The sequence below is a fragment of the Emys orbicularis genome, chromosome 1 (genome assembly GCF_028017835.1).
Source record: "Emys orbicularis isolate rEmyOrb1 chromosome 1, rEmyOrb1.hap1, whole genome shotgun sequence".
In the NCBI taxonomy this organism is placed as follows: domain Eukaryota; kingdom Metazoa; phylum Chordata; order Testudines; family Emydidae; genus Emys; species Emys orbicularis.
In genome coordinates, this window is record NC_088683.1 from 44892291 (window position 1) to 44907973 (window position 15683).

The 15683-nt window shown below is 39.5% G+C and overlaps 1 protein-coding gene across 2 annotated transcripts in view; it reads right to left on the reverse strand.

Moving 5' to 3' along the window:
* Positions 1-258: 258 nt before the first annotated feature.
* LOC135893639 (ADP-ribosylation factor-like protein 8B) overlaps positions 259-15683 on the reverse strand; it is a 33831-nt gene continuing 18406 nt past the window's right edge. The window contains exons 3-7 of one of the 2 annotated variants that reach the window (XM_065421493.1): positions 10028-10101; positions 6533-6626; positions 3991-4058; positions 1744-1814; positions 472-603 (exon numbers count right to left, since the gene is read on the reverse strand). In XM_065421493.1, the coding sequence (XP_065277565.1) occupies positions 554-603; positions 1744-1814; positions 3991-4058; positions 6533-6626; positions 10028-10101 (357 nt within the window). In that variant the 3' untranslated portion in view covers positions 472-553. Of the gene's footprint in view, positions 604-1743; positions 1815-3990; positions 4059-6532; positions 6627-10027; positions 10102-15683 lie in introns of both variants that reach the window. The other variant, XM_065421501.1, reaches the window with a different exon arrangement.

Here is a 15683-nt window from a genome sequence, read left to right on the forward strand (position 1 = left end):
TTCTTAAACCACCCTTTCCCACATCTGGCCATTTAAACAACATTTTGACTGATGCGTTCTTTTTTTCTTTAAAAAAAGAAAGATTTGAATATTCAAGAATAAGTAACTCAGTGTTGGCAATTGAAAATAGAAATTAATAGCAACATAACCATAAATACTGTGCGCATATGATTATACATCATCACTGCAATACGCCTTACAATAAGAGACACCAGGTTCTATTGTGCAGTTTATTCAGCTTCATATTTAAAAAAATTACTAAACAGTTGACAATTCACATGCATAAACTCAAAACATTCCAGCTCAGAAAAAGTATTGATTTTTTTCAGTTTTATATTAAGGCTTTTAGGACAGACAGACAGACAGACATTCTGGATGTATGTATGTTTGTTTTCTAAAGGCCATAATTGACTGAAATTTTCCATTTGTTAACAAATCTAGTGAAAGTGAGTCCTGGTAGTATTTAGTTTCATTCCTTATCTGTTCAGTAGTGTATAGCAGATGGGGGCCAGTGTAATTTGGAAGGAAAAGTTATCTTCAGCAAAAGTTTTCTTCAACAATGCCTTGATTTGGAGTGCTGAATAAGCCACTGTAATGTTATGTCTGCAAGGATAGATAAAAAACAAATAATCTATGAAGGGACATGAGAATGCTAGCAGGTCGTTACAATAAAAAAACAGAAGCCTCACATTTGACTTTATATCCATTTCAAAAGTGGCAGGAGTGGGGAGAGAAGAAAATGGCTGCAGTCTGCCTCAATCTGAGAAGAGATGTGCATGGCTGATTTCACTGTCATGCCCCTATTGTCATCAAGCCTTTGGGGTATGTTTCAAGGCCAAGACCTTCACAGGTAGCTTACACTCTTGGGCACTTTACACGTGACCCATCCCCAGCTGTGATATGCTCAAAATGGGAGTTCCCACAGTTTCCCCTACTTGTTTATCAGGCTCCAGGGATGGGTGGAGGAAGGAGAGGGAGTACTGGGTTAGTGCATGGTAATGATTTCTATTGCTCTGCCGAGGACAAGGGATTACTTCTTGCCCTGCTCTTCTCCAGCTTTGTATAGGATAGAAGAGTCAAGCAGATCGATCCTTAGCTGGTGTAAATCGATATAATTCCATTGGAGTCAATGGGGCTCCACTGATTTACACCAGCTGAGAATCTGGCACTATTTTGCTAAAGGATGGAAAACCATCCGATATTTAAATAACTAATCTAGAGAAGTAGTCTGGGAAATAGTGAACTACTTAGGGCTTAGTTGGGATGTATTTGAACTCAAGGACATTCCAGTACAGAGGACTTAAAGCTTAAAAGTCTGCAACAGCCCCTAGGGGTAACATCTACTTGACAGCTGCCTACAAGACCAGTAACCATCAGAAGTTTATTCAATTAGATAACATACTGGTATCTTTCTATCCCGGAAATAACATTCTGAAAGTATCACAAGTTGTATAATATATTTAGTTTATGTTTAAAATGCATCTTAAAGGGTTCAGTTAAACTAATTTAATGATTTTCTGCAGAACTAAATGTCTTTCTAACTGACTAGTCTATTTGCTTCCTAAAATTTCCAGACTGTTTTGAAGGGTTGCTTTAATAGCAAGCTTGGGTCAAAATGTCTCCAACTATAAAGGTAAACAGATTTTCAAAGCTGCCTAAGGGAGTTGGATGCTCACTCCCCATTAAAATCTCAATCATAATGTACGTAGTGTACAGAAAGCATTGTCAAAATAACATGCTTACCTATGTTATCCTTTTCTTTACAGGAAATAGAATAGCAGCAGATTTCTCGGTCTTGAATAGCTGAAAGGTTTCTATAGAAAGTAAATTCCATTAAGTAGTTTTATTACTCCACAAAACCAGACCCAAGCATTTTCCACACAATCCACTAAATTACATGTTTGCAAATTTGTATTCAAAGGGCCAAACTTTAACTTCTGACATGCAACTTTAAAACTCCACTATTGCTTACAACAAATGCATTTTTTTAAAGTGTTAAATGTTTTAAGGGCTTCAAGTCCTTTCTGATTAAGCCAGGTTTAATAGAGAAAGATAGAAAAGAGTAGGCATCCATATGTCTGAGACAATATTTCTTAGTAGTAACTAGGAAACAGTGCCTTGTCTTAAAAGCTTAACTTTCACCCTTTTGTATCAGAAACCAAAGATTTTACGAGTTTACTACATTTTGTATGTAGTATTGAGAGAAGCTCAACAATAATCTTTGGGAGGTTCACACCACTATACGAAGTTTACTAGGTTAAGAACTAAGGCAGGGATCGGCAACCTTTGGCACGCGACACGCCAGGCCGGGAGGGTTTGTTTACCTGCCATGTCCTCAGGTTTGGCCGATCGCGGCTCCCACTGGCCTCGGTTCGCCGTTCCAGGCCAATTGGGGCGGCAGAAAGCGGCGGCCAGTGGGATCCGCGATCAGCCGAACCTGCAGACACGGCAGGTAAACAAACCGGCCCGGCCCGCCAGGGTGCTTACCCTGGTGGGCCGCGTGCCAAAGGTTGCCGATCCCTGAACTAAGGTATCTAAGATTCCTGTATAAATGTGGATGCTGCCTGTGGGGGGAAAAAATCTGTATTTTAAATAATATTTTTAGTCTCTTTTAGGTACTTATATGGCCCCAACTATTTAGTGTCTGAGTGTCTCACAGTCTATAATATATTTATCCTCACCACACCCCTGTGAGGTGAGGATCTGCCATTATCCCCATTTTACAGATGTGGAACTAAGGCACAGAGAGGTTAAGTGACTTGCCCAAGTTCACACAGGAAGTCTTTGATAGAGCAGTGAATTGAATTCTGGGCTCCCGAGTCCCATCTTAGTGCCCTAACCACTGGACCATCCTTCCTCTCTGAATTCTTTTTCAAAAGGATTGCATCCCACAAATGAAAAATGTGATTTGATTCATAGCAACTTATTTAAGCAAAATTACTGCTGTATTGGCAGGGCCCTACCAAATTCAGGGTCCATTTTGGTAAATTTCACGGTCATTGGATTTTAAAATTTGTCAGTTTCACAGTTTCAGATGTTTACATCTGAAATTTCATAGTGTTGTAACCATGGGGATCCTGACCCAAAAGGGGCTTGCAGGATTGCCACCCTCACTTCTCTGCTGCCAGTTGGGCTCAGAAGGTAGGTTTCCGGAGGTGGGTCTGATCTCCCCCATGTTGCTGGGAGCGTCCCAGTCAGGGGCTCCTAGCTGCTAGTCCTGGTGGGGCTGGGCTCTCGGGGGGAGATCAGACCCACCTTGCTGTGGAGTTTCCTGCAGCAGGGGGAGGTACCCAGAGATGGGTCTGATCTCCCCCTGGAAGCAGCCTCTGCAGGGGAAAAAGGAAGTCCTGTCCCTCCCCAGCCCCGTCGGGACTAGCAGCTGGAGCCTGGTGCATGCAATGTGCCCCTCCCCCTGCCCCCTCCCCCTTCCTTCCAATAGCTAGATTTCACTGGGGAGATCTGATTTCATGGTCCGTGACACATTTTTCATGGCCATGAATTTGTTTAGATCCCTAAGTATTGGGCTTCTTTGTATAAAAGTAGATTTCCCTCACCCACTGTATTAATTTAAGCAAGTTTCAGTAATCAAAATCTTTGTGCTTTGGTTGCATGCCAAAAATATTGAGTTGCTTAAATTTACAGACAATAGTTTCAAATGAATGACGGTCAAGCATAAAACTGCCATTACAATGCACCCTGGATAGCGTAAGAAAGAACATTACTCTTTACATTAGTTGATCTTCAGTGATGAGAAAAAAAGATATCTGAAACAACTTTATACAACTGAAACTATCAGAAGGAAAGATTCAATATTGGTTTCCTCAGTCATCAACCATAGCTATTTTAGATGCCAGTGCAGCTAAAAGTGGAACATCTGAAAATGTAATAGAATCTGTAACTGCTGGTCACTGCAGCACACTTCCAATGATTTTGCCTTTACACACCAGCTTTTCAGAATGCCACAACTATTTAGATAGGCCAGCTACTTACAATTTCTCAATTAGCTGTTTTTCATCCAGTGCACCAGGAAGGTCTCTTTTATTTCCAAGGACTAACACCTGTGAAATAATTCACATTCAAATTAATGTAAATAATTTCATGTAAAATTTGTTTTATTTTATTTACTATTTACTATCACAATTTCATTCTATTAGCTTTAACACCTAAATATTTAAGACACGATGGGCTACATTCTCAAAAGTGACTAGTGATTTTTGGGTGCCAGACTGGAACACACCTTAAAAAGGCCTGATTTTCACAAAGGATTGAGCACTCACATGCTGAAAATTACACCCCTTTAAGGTGCTTCAAGTTAGGCACACAAAAAGCAGCCAGTGCCACATTTCACCCCCCTACCCCCCCCCCCCATATCCCTTCCATGCAGAAGCAATCATAGGAGCCTCCATTTAGAACTAGGTATGAGAAGTAAGGGAAAAAAATAGATGCTTGTGCTCATAGAACTACATAAAGAATACAAAGTGCACCATGTATAACTTAACACTGGATAAACATTCTGTATATTTTATGGAAGACAAAATAAGAGACTGAGGGGTTTTAAAATCATGGTCATATTACTGTTTTAATGTATGTCACAACTGCAAGTAAAAGTCCAGATTAAAATTAAACAACACATTAAAATTCATTCATTGTCATCTTTGGGTTAATAACACTATCTTACTATTATGCCAAGGAATAACTACAGTAAATAAAGAATAGTTCAATACTAGTTACTTACAACAAACTAATAAGTAAAACCAACATACTACTGCAACCTGAAAATTTGGGTGGACCCACAGACTGTGATATAACAGCACACAAACGGAAAGGAACTTCATTATGCATGGCTAAAAATCTCAGATCCATTTCAACCTCCTCATGCTCAGGAGGGAAGGGGCAACAGTATGGGGAAATCTGATGAAAAACTGAAATAGGCGCTCCCTACTTTTTTTGTCCCTGTCCTTATAAATCCTGGCTGCAGTTCTACTTTCTCTTCCCTATTTGACTGGTCCAATAATATGCAGTGAGGTTACAGAGGGGGTCTCAAATCTTTCTGCTACAATAGTGGGTGGGATCAGAAATTCTGCCTGAATTCATTCTACAAATCTCAGTTTACTGCAATGATTTGGATGTCAGTCACCTGTCTACTCCTCCTCACCCAGCTCTCTTTTAGCTAGCATTTTCCTAGGTCAATGACTGGACAGAACTGAAAGTAGCTGCCCACAGAAAATATGCAGGGGCCAAGCAAAAGCCCTAAATTCCTAATACTCTTTGTCCTGGGTCAGAGAACAATCTATTTTCCTTCCCAAACAGCATCTCTGTGGATGGGCCCCATGTCCTCTTTTGCTGATATCTGTATCCAGGCAGAAAAATGATAGAAAGCTGAGGATAATTTGCAATTTTAGAATAGGTTATCTTTAACAAAACATTCAGTTCCACCTCCTCAATTACTTAATGGTGCTTCAAACTCACATTATTTTTTGCCAAAAGTCAAGATCCTGCTTGAGGAGAGATTATTTTTTGCATTCCTTTTTCTATTTACATTTTTACTTTGCAGCCAAGGTCTTCCTTGACCTGTAGAAGTAGAGGACTATTTCATGCTTGAGTTCTGCTAACCAACCTCTACAAAGACAAGTCTCATACATCTTAAGATATTGCTACTAATACCTCTGGGTCACCAGTTCAAATCTGGCCCATACTGGTACTGACTGAAAAGTATTACCAACTGATAATGCCCTATGTGCAATTAATTTGATAGGCTCAATCCACCTCCAAATTTTTATTGACCTTTACACTGGAAGATGTACAAACACACTGTAGCAGCGATACCATGTGATAATAACCAGAGCTCTGTGAAAAACTGTCACAAATTCTCACAAAAGCAAAATTGGGTGAGAACTGGATTTTATGTTTTGTGGGAAATTCTGTGATTTTGAATTTTTTTCCATTCAGAAAAGGAATAAAGCCAAAACATTTCTAAATGTATTGGAAAACAAAATTCTCACAAAAAATAATTCAGGTCAATCACAGCATTTCATTCAGATTTTGACCTTTTAAAAAAATTAATATAAAAAAACTATTTTGTTTCAAAAAGTAATTTAGAAACAAAAAATCAAAATAGTTCATTCTGAAAATGTCAAAACACTACATTTCAACATTATTGAAAAGCTTCATTTCTGTTTTTTCTAAACAAAATTCTATTGAAATGGATGTGTTTTATGCAATGTTTCAATTTTTACAAAAATGGCATTTTTCATCAAAAAAACACTTCCATGAAAAAATGTCCAACCAGTTCTAGTGTTGTGTAGCCAACCTGCATCACATTTGGGCTGGGATTTTCAAAGGCTTCAGAGAATGGGAGTTCAATGGGAGTTGGGTGCCCTTAGTTTTCTTTGAAAATAGCAGCCTAAGGCTATACAGTCTAAATTCACATGTGAACAATTAAGTAAGTAAATAAATCCATTTATTCATGTCTGAATATCAGTGACACCATAGCAGAACAATTACATAAATACAAAAACTCAAAAACACTTACTGGAATTCCATGCAACTGTGGCTTGTCTATTAAGCTGTGTAGTTCATTTTTCGAAGCTTCTACTTTTTCTAAATCTGCTGCATCCACCATGTAACTAAAATGGGGAAATTGTCACTTGTACTTTTATCCAATACACATAGAAAACATCATTAAAAATATCTGAAATGTGTCAAATGTACCCACTCCTCCCCCACTGAGCAGATGATTTTAAAAATATCAATTTTTCCTATTTCATTGGGAATAAAGAAAAAAAGAAGAATTAAATACAGGTTGTGGGAAGACAGAAATTTCTGGAAAATGTAATTGATTGCATACAAAGGATGCTGGATGTGCAAAATATACCATATACATGTTCCAGGTCTTTTTACTGAATGACTTGTCAGATCCAAATATAGTTTTAAAAAAAGATTTTTTGGAGTAACCGTCTCAGTTGGCAGGAGATGGGCAGTATTACACTCCAAGCATAAGGAAACACCACCTATTAAACAATATTGGGCAAACGGGTATGAAGCATGTGCACCAGGCAAATACATATGTGAGAGTCAAAATCTCCAAGAATAATCTTGCACAAGCTAGGGGACTGACTGGATAATTTAATAGATCTTCTTCATCTAGGGCCTGATTTTTGGGCCTGGCCTTTTCACTAACATCAGTGGGATTTGGATCAGGCTCTTAAATTCTACACGTGTATTTCCTTCTAATGCTCCAATGTTATTTCCAATAGACCCTTTGAGAGAAATTTCCTCCCAACCTCCAAAATCTGGCCATCAGTTTAACTTACTGCATATGACCAAGAATAACTGGGTTAAGAAAATGATCCCACTTTTACACAAAAGATACGGTTAGTGACCAAGTAATTTTTTCTTGTTGAATTTCAGTATGATTATGGATACGATTATGTCACAGTAAAATTAGGCAAAATTCACAGAGCTGTTATGGTAAAAATGTATAAAATCAGGGTATGGTCATGGCAACAAAAATTGCATAACAATTTAACAAAGTATTACAGTGTAACATTTACACAAAACAAACAACATTAATGCAATAGTTTTCATTTCCTTGTCAAAGTAAACTATTTTGAAATTATATATGCATATTGTGCAATCATTTTTCAAACAAAAATAATGAAAAGCTATATAACAAAAATAACTGATTCTTTTTAGTAAAGTCCCTTGTACAAACTGTTGCAATTTTGGTATAAGAAGTTATTTTTTATGTGGTGTCTATTGACGCCAAGCACATTTTTAATAAGATAAGGAGCATTTGGCATCAACATTGTTGACTGGTACTGCTAAGTATCACAGGGCAACTACTGACAGAGCTGGGAATCTGGCCATCATGCTTCTTTAGAACTGGAAAACATCCTCTTTCCTCAATTCTTGAACTGCTCCACAGTAAGCCCAATACTCTAAGTGCTGCAATTTTGTCTTCAAACAATGGTATATTTTCAAATACTGTGCTTTCACAAATATCAAGGTGTTTTGCTTGATTTGGCTCAAATACACAGCATGCACAAAGAAAGTGGCAGCAGATTGGCGAAAGTGGGAGGCTGAGTCAGTGTCCATGTATGACTATTTTTTTTTGAGCTTTCCTGTTTTTGCTGTTGGGTGTTGGCAAGATTCAGAGCAGCTCTCTGCCCACAATGCAGGGTCACACAATTTTTGACTTCATGAGCATGAACTGTGAGCTCTTCATAAGCTGTAAGCATGTTCATGATTTGGGGTGCAAACTCTTTTAGAGCCTGGAGTTCTTCAATAAATGCTGTGGATTGGCAAAGCTAAACTCTTGAAAACTTGAACTACTGCTACAACCATTCTCTTCTGTAAAAAATATGAAACATAATTCTCAGTGTGCTCAATGTGATAAAGAGATGCATTGAACCAGCTGTTCCATGTGGTTATTATGGGGATTGGTAAAATGGAAGGACTTTTAGCTATTTCCATTAGAAACATGTTGAACCGGGTTTTTCTGGCAGGGCAGGCAGTGAAAGCATGTTTCAAAGCCACAACTACACTGTAATTCATTTACTTGCAACAGTATCTTCCTCCTCAGATTGCCCACAAGGTTAAACAAATGTGCCATGCATGTAAGATATACAGCATTTAAAAACATAGGTTTCAAACCTCAATCCCAAGCTTTCCCCATGTAGGTGGCATTATCAGTCACAAACTCAGTGATGGAATCAAACGGTATTGTGGATTTTTCAACAATTTCCTGTATTGCTTTGCTGACTGTTTTTAAATCAACTGCTTCCAAAACTTCACACTGTAACAAAAAACCATCCAGCTTGTGTTCACCTGCTTGTGAAGTGCCTGCATTATCACTGCTTGTGTGAATGGGATGGCAAGAATGTTAAGCACATACCTGTCTTCAGCACTGGTAGTTTCATCTGCCACAATGCTAATTCCTTCACAGTACTGCAACTTTTCCTTTAATTTTTTCAATATGTCAGTCAAACATTTTGGGGAGGTAAAACTTTCTAAGTTGATCTGCACTTGGTATAACACCTACCTTGCTCTCTAAAAACCTTCTCACCATTTTGGATTGTCGAGGGTATTCAGGGGTATATTTGCTGCAGAGAAGGCTTCCGTTAATTTGAACACTACATTTCTCCTGTAAAGCTGCTCTTCTGTCTTGGTATTAAACAGCTTTCTGCTTTTTTAAAAATTCTATCTTCATCCATTTTTAATGCCTCTCATTTGCAGTTATGAGTTGCACTTCCAGTATACTTATCACAGCCAGCCTCTCTCATAAAATCAACAGGTACATTGCATGACGTACAAAGCAACTTTCCTCCACTTTCACGGAATGTTTTAGAGTACTGCTCTGGTTGCTGCTTAGAGCTTAATTTTGCTACTTTGCTAATTTTTTTGTTTGCTGTTGTTCTCCTCGTCTAATTTCAAATTAATCGCTGTAACTCCTTCTTTTACAAGATGCATGACTCTTACTTGTGAAATTCAATGAAGTCCACATGATGTTACATTCTTAGTTACTGTTGCTGGAAGATTGCATTCACCACCGCTCACTTTGTTTACAGTCAAACAAATGTTAGTGAGTTTATTTTGTTTCTTTTTTTTACATATACTTCTAGTTCTTACAAATAAAAAAATTAAAAAACGGTTTTACAGGGATGGAATGGTGCATTTTAAGGCATTCTCACCACGTCAAACTGAAACAAATGGCAAAATTCACGGATTCTATTCACTGTAACATAATCATATCCACAAGTATGGTTAATTCTTCTATTTTTGGGGCCAGAGACTAAATGTTGAAACAAGCTACTCCATGTTTTAAAGCTTTTTTTGTTTTAAGGTTTAAAGCACTGTCTACCAAGTTAAATTAAACATATAACCATGATGGAAAGCAGGCAGTCGCACAAAAGAGGTAAATGATTGAGAAATATCTGTAGGTGGAGGGGACTGAAAGTGGAAGTTGGCAATATTACAAAAGATATTTAAATCATTGATTTGTAAAGAGATACATAAAGAAGCTTACACAACTGCATTGACTCCTCTGCAATAGCGCTCCCACATGCTTCGAAACCTTGGCTGTCCCCCAATGTCCCATACCTGGAGAAGAAAAAAAAGGCTTCCTATGTTATTCTGAATATACCGTTAGTATGAACAGAGATTTAGAAATTAAAACAGAAGTCTTAAGTTAAATTGTAATGCCTATAAAGATGAAGTCATTCAATCACATTAACAATGTTAAGTTATGTGTGGGGGTAAGGAGACCAGAAGAAAGAATGCATTAGTCCTCCAATGACATGAAGGACAGACAGTAAAAAGTTGGGTGGGGAAGAGAATGAGTGAGTGTAATGATGGACTAATCTGGCTAACTCTATTATCTCAATAGCTTTCACATTTGATCATTGAAGATGCTTTTAAAGATATGAGATCAAGATAATCAGAACAAGAAAGAAAACGGTAGTCAATTGCAAAGTTGGAGAACCACTCAGTGATGAGACATATGACTAATTAGTTCACCACATGAAAATAAAAGATGAAATATACATACATTCTACTTAAAGAGTTTAATAGGTTGAAAATAATCACTCAGGTCCCAACCTGCAAACACTTATGCACATGCTTAACCGTAAGAATGTGAGTAGCCCCACTGACTTCAATGGAAGCAGAGGCTACTGGAGTTCTTTGAGATGTTCTTTCAGATGGTGTCACCTCTTCCTCAACTGTCAGTACTTGTTCCTCAAAGGAGTACCCTTGAGGAGGGGAGAATAGGGCATGGTCTTGGACAATGGCTGTCCCTCCTGATGGATCCTCTTGCATGTGTGTGCCCTGTAGTACTGATCTTCAAACAAGGCAAGGATTCCAAAAGGCCCACTGAGGTGAGGCAAAGGCAAAAGGTGGAGGAACATAAGGGTGTTCCTGCCAAGGATGTTGTAGAGTGATTCGTTGACTAGTTTCTGGGAGCTCTTCCTCAAGATACATCTCAGGTGAGGGGATCTCAATGAGAATCTAGTGGTACTTCTGAGTCCAAAGAAGTAACCTTCTCTGTTTCTAGTTGGGGGAGGGAGGCCAATCGTATTGGTACCAGCACACATGCTGGCATCAGAACGTGCAACAGCACCAGCAGAAGATTCCTTTTGGTATCTGTCAGGAGAGGGGAGTCAGAGGTCCATAGCTGTGGAGAAAAGACCTATTACAGGTCTGCTAAAGTTTGAAACCTGGGGTTTGGGGCACATGCTGTTTTTTAAAAAAAAAAAAAAAGGAAGAGAAGGCCTCAGACAAAGGGAGAGAGGTTGAGGGTGGGGCAGATAAGACGTGTGTGTGGGGGAGAACGTCCTGACTGCAGGAAGAAATAAGGGGGAGGGGGCAAAATGCACACCAGGTGTCATGGGGAAATAAAATAAACACAATAAGAAATAATGAATAAAAGATAAAGCAGATTAGCTAAACTTGAAAGGCTAACTAATGGACACCACAGAGCTCCATCTCAGGCCACAGGCGGCTGAGAAGGAACTGGAGTGGTGGTGGATCTGCTCTCCCCTATATGCCCTCAGATAAGGGCACGTGGATATGCAAGGTGCAGGTGTGGACCATGTGGACACTGCTACAAAAAAAATGTCTGATCAGACAAACAGGCAAGCACCTGAAGTGCAGAACCCACAGGGACAACTACTCAAAAAACAATTATTCATGCATTTGTAGAACTGAGATTTTAATTTCCTGCCTAAAACCCATTTATTCTGGTTTTGTTTATATAGTGGTGAATTTCACCCATGAGAATAGACCCAAATGTTCATAATCATTAGCTAAAATTGCATCTAAGATAAAGTATCACTGTAAGGATCTAAAATGTATGGTTACATATATGGAAGTTGTAGCTACGTTGAAGTAGATGTTATGTTACAAGACACCCATCTATTAAAATACTGATGACTTCTGAAAAATAAAACCAAAGGAATGTATTTGTTCTCAAGCCAGGCACAGAGAAAGGTGATTATTTCTTAAACATATTTAGTTACCAAAATGATAAGATCTGAACCAGAACTAGGAGGAATATGTATTACAACTCAGTTCGGATTTATAAAGAACATATAGAGCAGAAAAGGTTTACGCCTTTTACATTTTCTCAATAATTTTTTTTCAAGTTTATTCTCTTTCCCAAATCCACCTATGTTGGAGGCTGCTAAGGACTGCAGACTCACATGGAAGAGTTAGACTTAAATAGATCCCTGGAACTAAGTCTTTTCCAACTGGCATGAACCTTACTTTTTATTCCATAGTCCATAAATCATATTCATGTATTGATCTCTGTATCATTTCCAACACTTAAGGCTCATATTTTGGATAAAAATACTTCCCAATTCACAATTAAATAATTCCTGGATTGATATCTTACTCCCTCCGGCAACACATTAATATATCACATGAAGTAGACTGCTTTTGATCCCCAACTAAGAATGTACACTTTAAGAACAGCAAAATGACCATTTGTATGCCACCTGCGTATCAATTATGACTCTCCCTGACCTTTTTGGGGATGTTTCAGAAAGACTTAATAAAAATCAACCATTTATTTATAAAGCATAAAAAGGGATGAATACATAGTGCAATATTGCAAACCTCACACCAATGCCAATATCACACTAGGTGACGAGGACCTTGAAAAACCAGTTACCATATGGTGCACATCTGTTTGAGTGGGGAGAAAAAACAAGTTATTTTCCTGATAGATCAGAAGAAAAAGGAGGAAGGGGGAGACAGAGTGTTAAGAAAAGACTTCAGAAAACTACAGTGATTCATTACTCTTGGAAACAGAAAGGTCTACAGGATGGTGTAGCTTGGAGTAAAAATGAGAATCTGAGATACAAAGATATCAGTTCCACCCTGTCCAGTGATATAGTATACCTAATCTATGCGATATTTCTTCAGCTATATGAGCATTAGTCTAATCAGCAGAATCATCCTGAAACACTGGAAAGACAAGTTATCTCCAACTGATTATGAATCAGTTCTCTCAATAAACCTGTTGGCAATCCATTAGAGAATGGCATACAGGATGCAAAATGGTATGAATGTATTTGATAGGATTTGGAAACCATTTACTCTATAACTGGAGACACTGAAATTATCTCTAATAGGGAAAGAAAACAGACAAAACTGATTAACTAGAAAAATGTGTAGCATATGAACTGCCATCTGTACCTCTTTACCTTTATTTATCCAATAAAAATGATTAGGTAACTATTGTTCATACTAGTACCATCCTTCTTATGCTTATTCGTTGTTTTACAGAGCCCACAACTGTGGTAGGTACTCCGTAGAAAACACAGTCCTCTGCCGCAAACAGCTCACAATCCAAATGACAGAAGTGACAGACAAATGAGGATATAACATACACCAGGAAGAGGAAAGACATGGGTTAAAGATATATGCTTAGATGGTGACTCATTTAAGACATACATTCGACTTGGTCATAGAAATGTATTCTTGTGCATGCCCTTTATGCTGAGTACATAATTCATTTTTGCATCACAGTATTTCGTGTATAGGGCAGTGGTCCCTAATATTTCTCTGTCACGCCTCCCCTTACCTATAATGGAATCTGTCCGCGTCTCTCTCCCTCCACACCACCATAGCTGCAGTTGGGAGTGGGGCTGGAGTTGTGGTCAGGAGCTAGGGCCACGGTTGAGAGCGGGGCCGCGGTTGGAGGCTAGGGCCCAGGAGCCAAGGCTGGGGCTGGGGCCTGAGCTGCAGCTGGAGCAGACCTGGTGACAATGTGGGGCTGGGTGGCGCTCCTGCAAGGCCCCCTCCCCGAACGTTCCTCCGTGCCCCCCTAGGGGGATGTACCCCACAGTTCGGGGACCACTGATATAGGGAAAACATGTATATTGGGTATATACTGGTAAAGGAGGGAAGCTATGACTGAATAGCACAAGATACAACTCACTATAAAAATCAAGATTCTAGATCAGGGGTTCTCAAACTTTTTTTTTTCTGCATCCCCCCCCCCCCCCCCCCATGCCATAAAAACTCCATGGCCCACCTATGCCACAATAACTGGTTTTCTGCATATAAAAGCCAGGGCCGGTGTTAGGGGGTAGCAAGCAGGGAAATTGCCTGGGGCCCATGCCACAGGGGCCCCCACGAAGCTACATTGCTCAGGTTTCAGCCCCAGGTGGTGGGGCTTCGGCTTTCTGCCCTGGGCCCCAGTGAGTCTAATGCTGGTCCTGCTCGGATGCCCCCCTGAAACCTGCTTGAGGCCCCCTAGGGGGCCCCAGACCCCTGGTTGAGAACCACTGGTCTAGGTGATATTAAATGTAGATTAGACTTTAAATTGTTACTGCAGTCTTCTTTGGTCCCTCGTGATTAGAATGGCCACATTTTATAGGCAATTTTATCCCAAGTTGACCAGCACATCTGAAGAACTGGAAAATGCCCTGCATATGCCCAAAATGAATAATACTCCTGGGGGAATTCTGCACCAAAAAATTAAAAATTCTGGGCACAATATTTTCAAATTCTGCATATTTTATTTGTCAAAATAACACAATATAATCGCACTAATTTCAATGATTTTTGGTCATTTGTTTCAAAATACCTGTCAGCAAGTATGTCTGTAACAATGCAGATATCAAAAAAGATTCAGAAAATGATTTTTGAAAAATAGATTCCTTACTAGGCATATTAATACAGAACTCTGAGTAATGATTCATTTAAACTACAATAGAGAACCATATTTCCCACATCCCCCAGAAGCAGTGCAAAGGCTGGGGAGAGTCGGGGTAACAGAAGTGCTGAGGAAGAGGGAAATAATTGCTGGGAAGGAGCCTAGGTGTGAACTAGGGAGGGTTGTTGAGTATGGATGGAAAAGTATGGAACAGGTTTTTTGGGGGGCTGGGGAGGGATTGTTAGGGAGCTTCCCCCATGCAGACCCTGACTGACCCCTAGCCTCTCCCATTCAGTCAAGCACATGCGTCTCTCCACCCCCATTCAGACACCCACTCCCCCCCATCCCCATGTGGCCCGGCACCCCCTCCCCATGTGGCCCTTCAGCCCCTGCCCCAGTCTGTCCTCCCCCACTAGCCCTTATGAGCCCATCTGACCTCCCAGCAGCCCAACACTATGTACAGGTGCTGTGAAGAAGGTTCTGCAGGCTCTCTCTTCCCTAGCTGGCTGGGAACAGCTGTTGTGTTCTATTGCCACAGTGCCCTCTGGTGGGCAAAATGTGGAACTGCAGCAACTTTTCAGCAGAAGCTTTTTTCTGCGCAAAAATTAAAAATATGCATGGCTCATTAATTATGCACAGGTGCAGTGGTGCAGAATCCCCCCAGGAGTAGAATAAGGAAGAAGATTCTTTGCTAGGTGGATGCATTGCTAAAGAGGATATTTAAATCACATTAAGCAGATGTTGTTCAGACTAAATCTCAGATCATATTCCCATAGAATTTTATAAATAAAATGTTTTATTCATTCCTGTCAGTTTCTGTGGAGTAATAATTCTTAGCATATAAGAAGTGTTTCATATTCTCAGCGGGCTGTCCAGTACAAACACTAGTTAATGTTTTAATTAGCAAGTTAGGGTAATCAGTATGCTTTAGAGTCACCATTCCTTTTAGTGTCCTTACACTGATCGGTTAAATCAAATTCTTCAAAAACAGGAATCCCTCTTGTCCAATTTCCATACT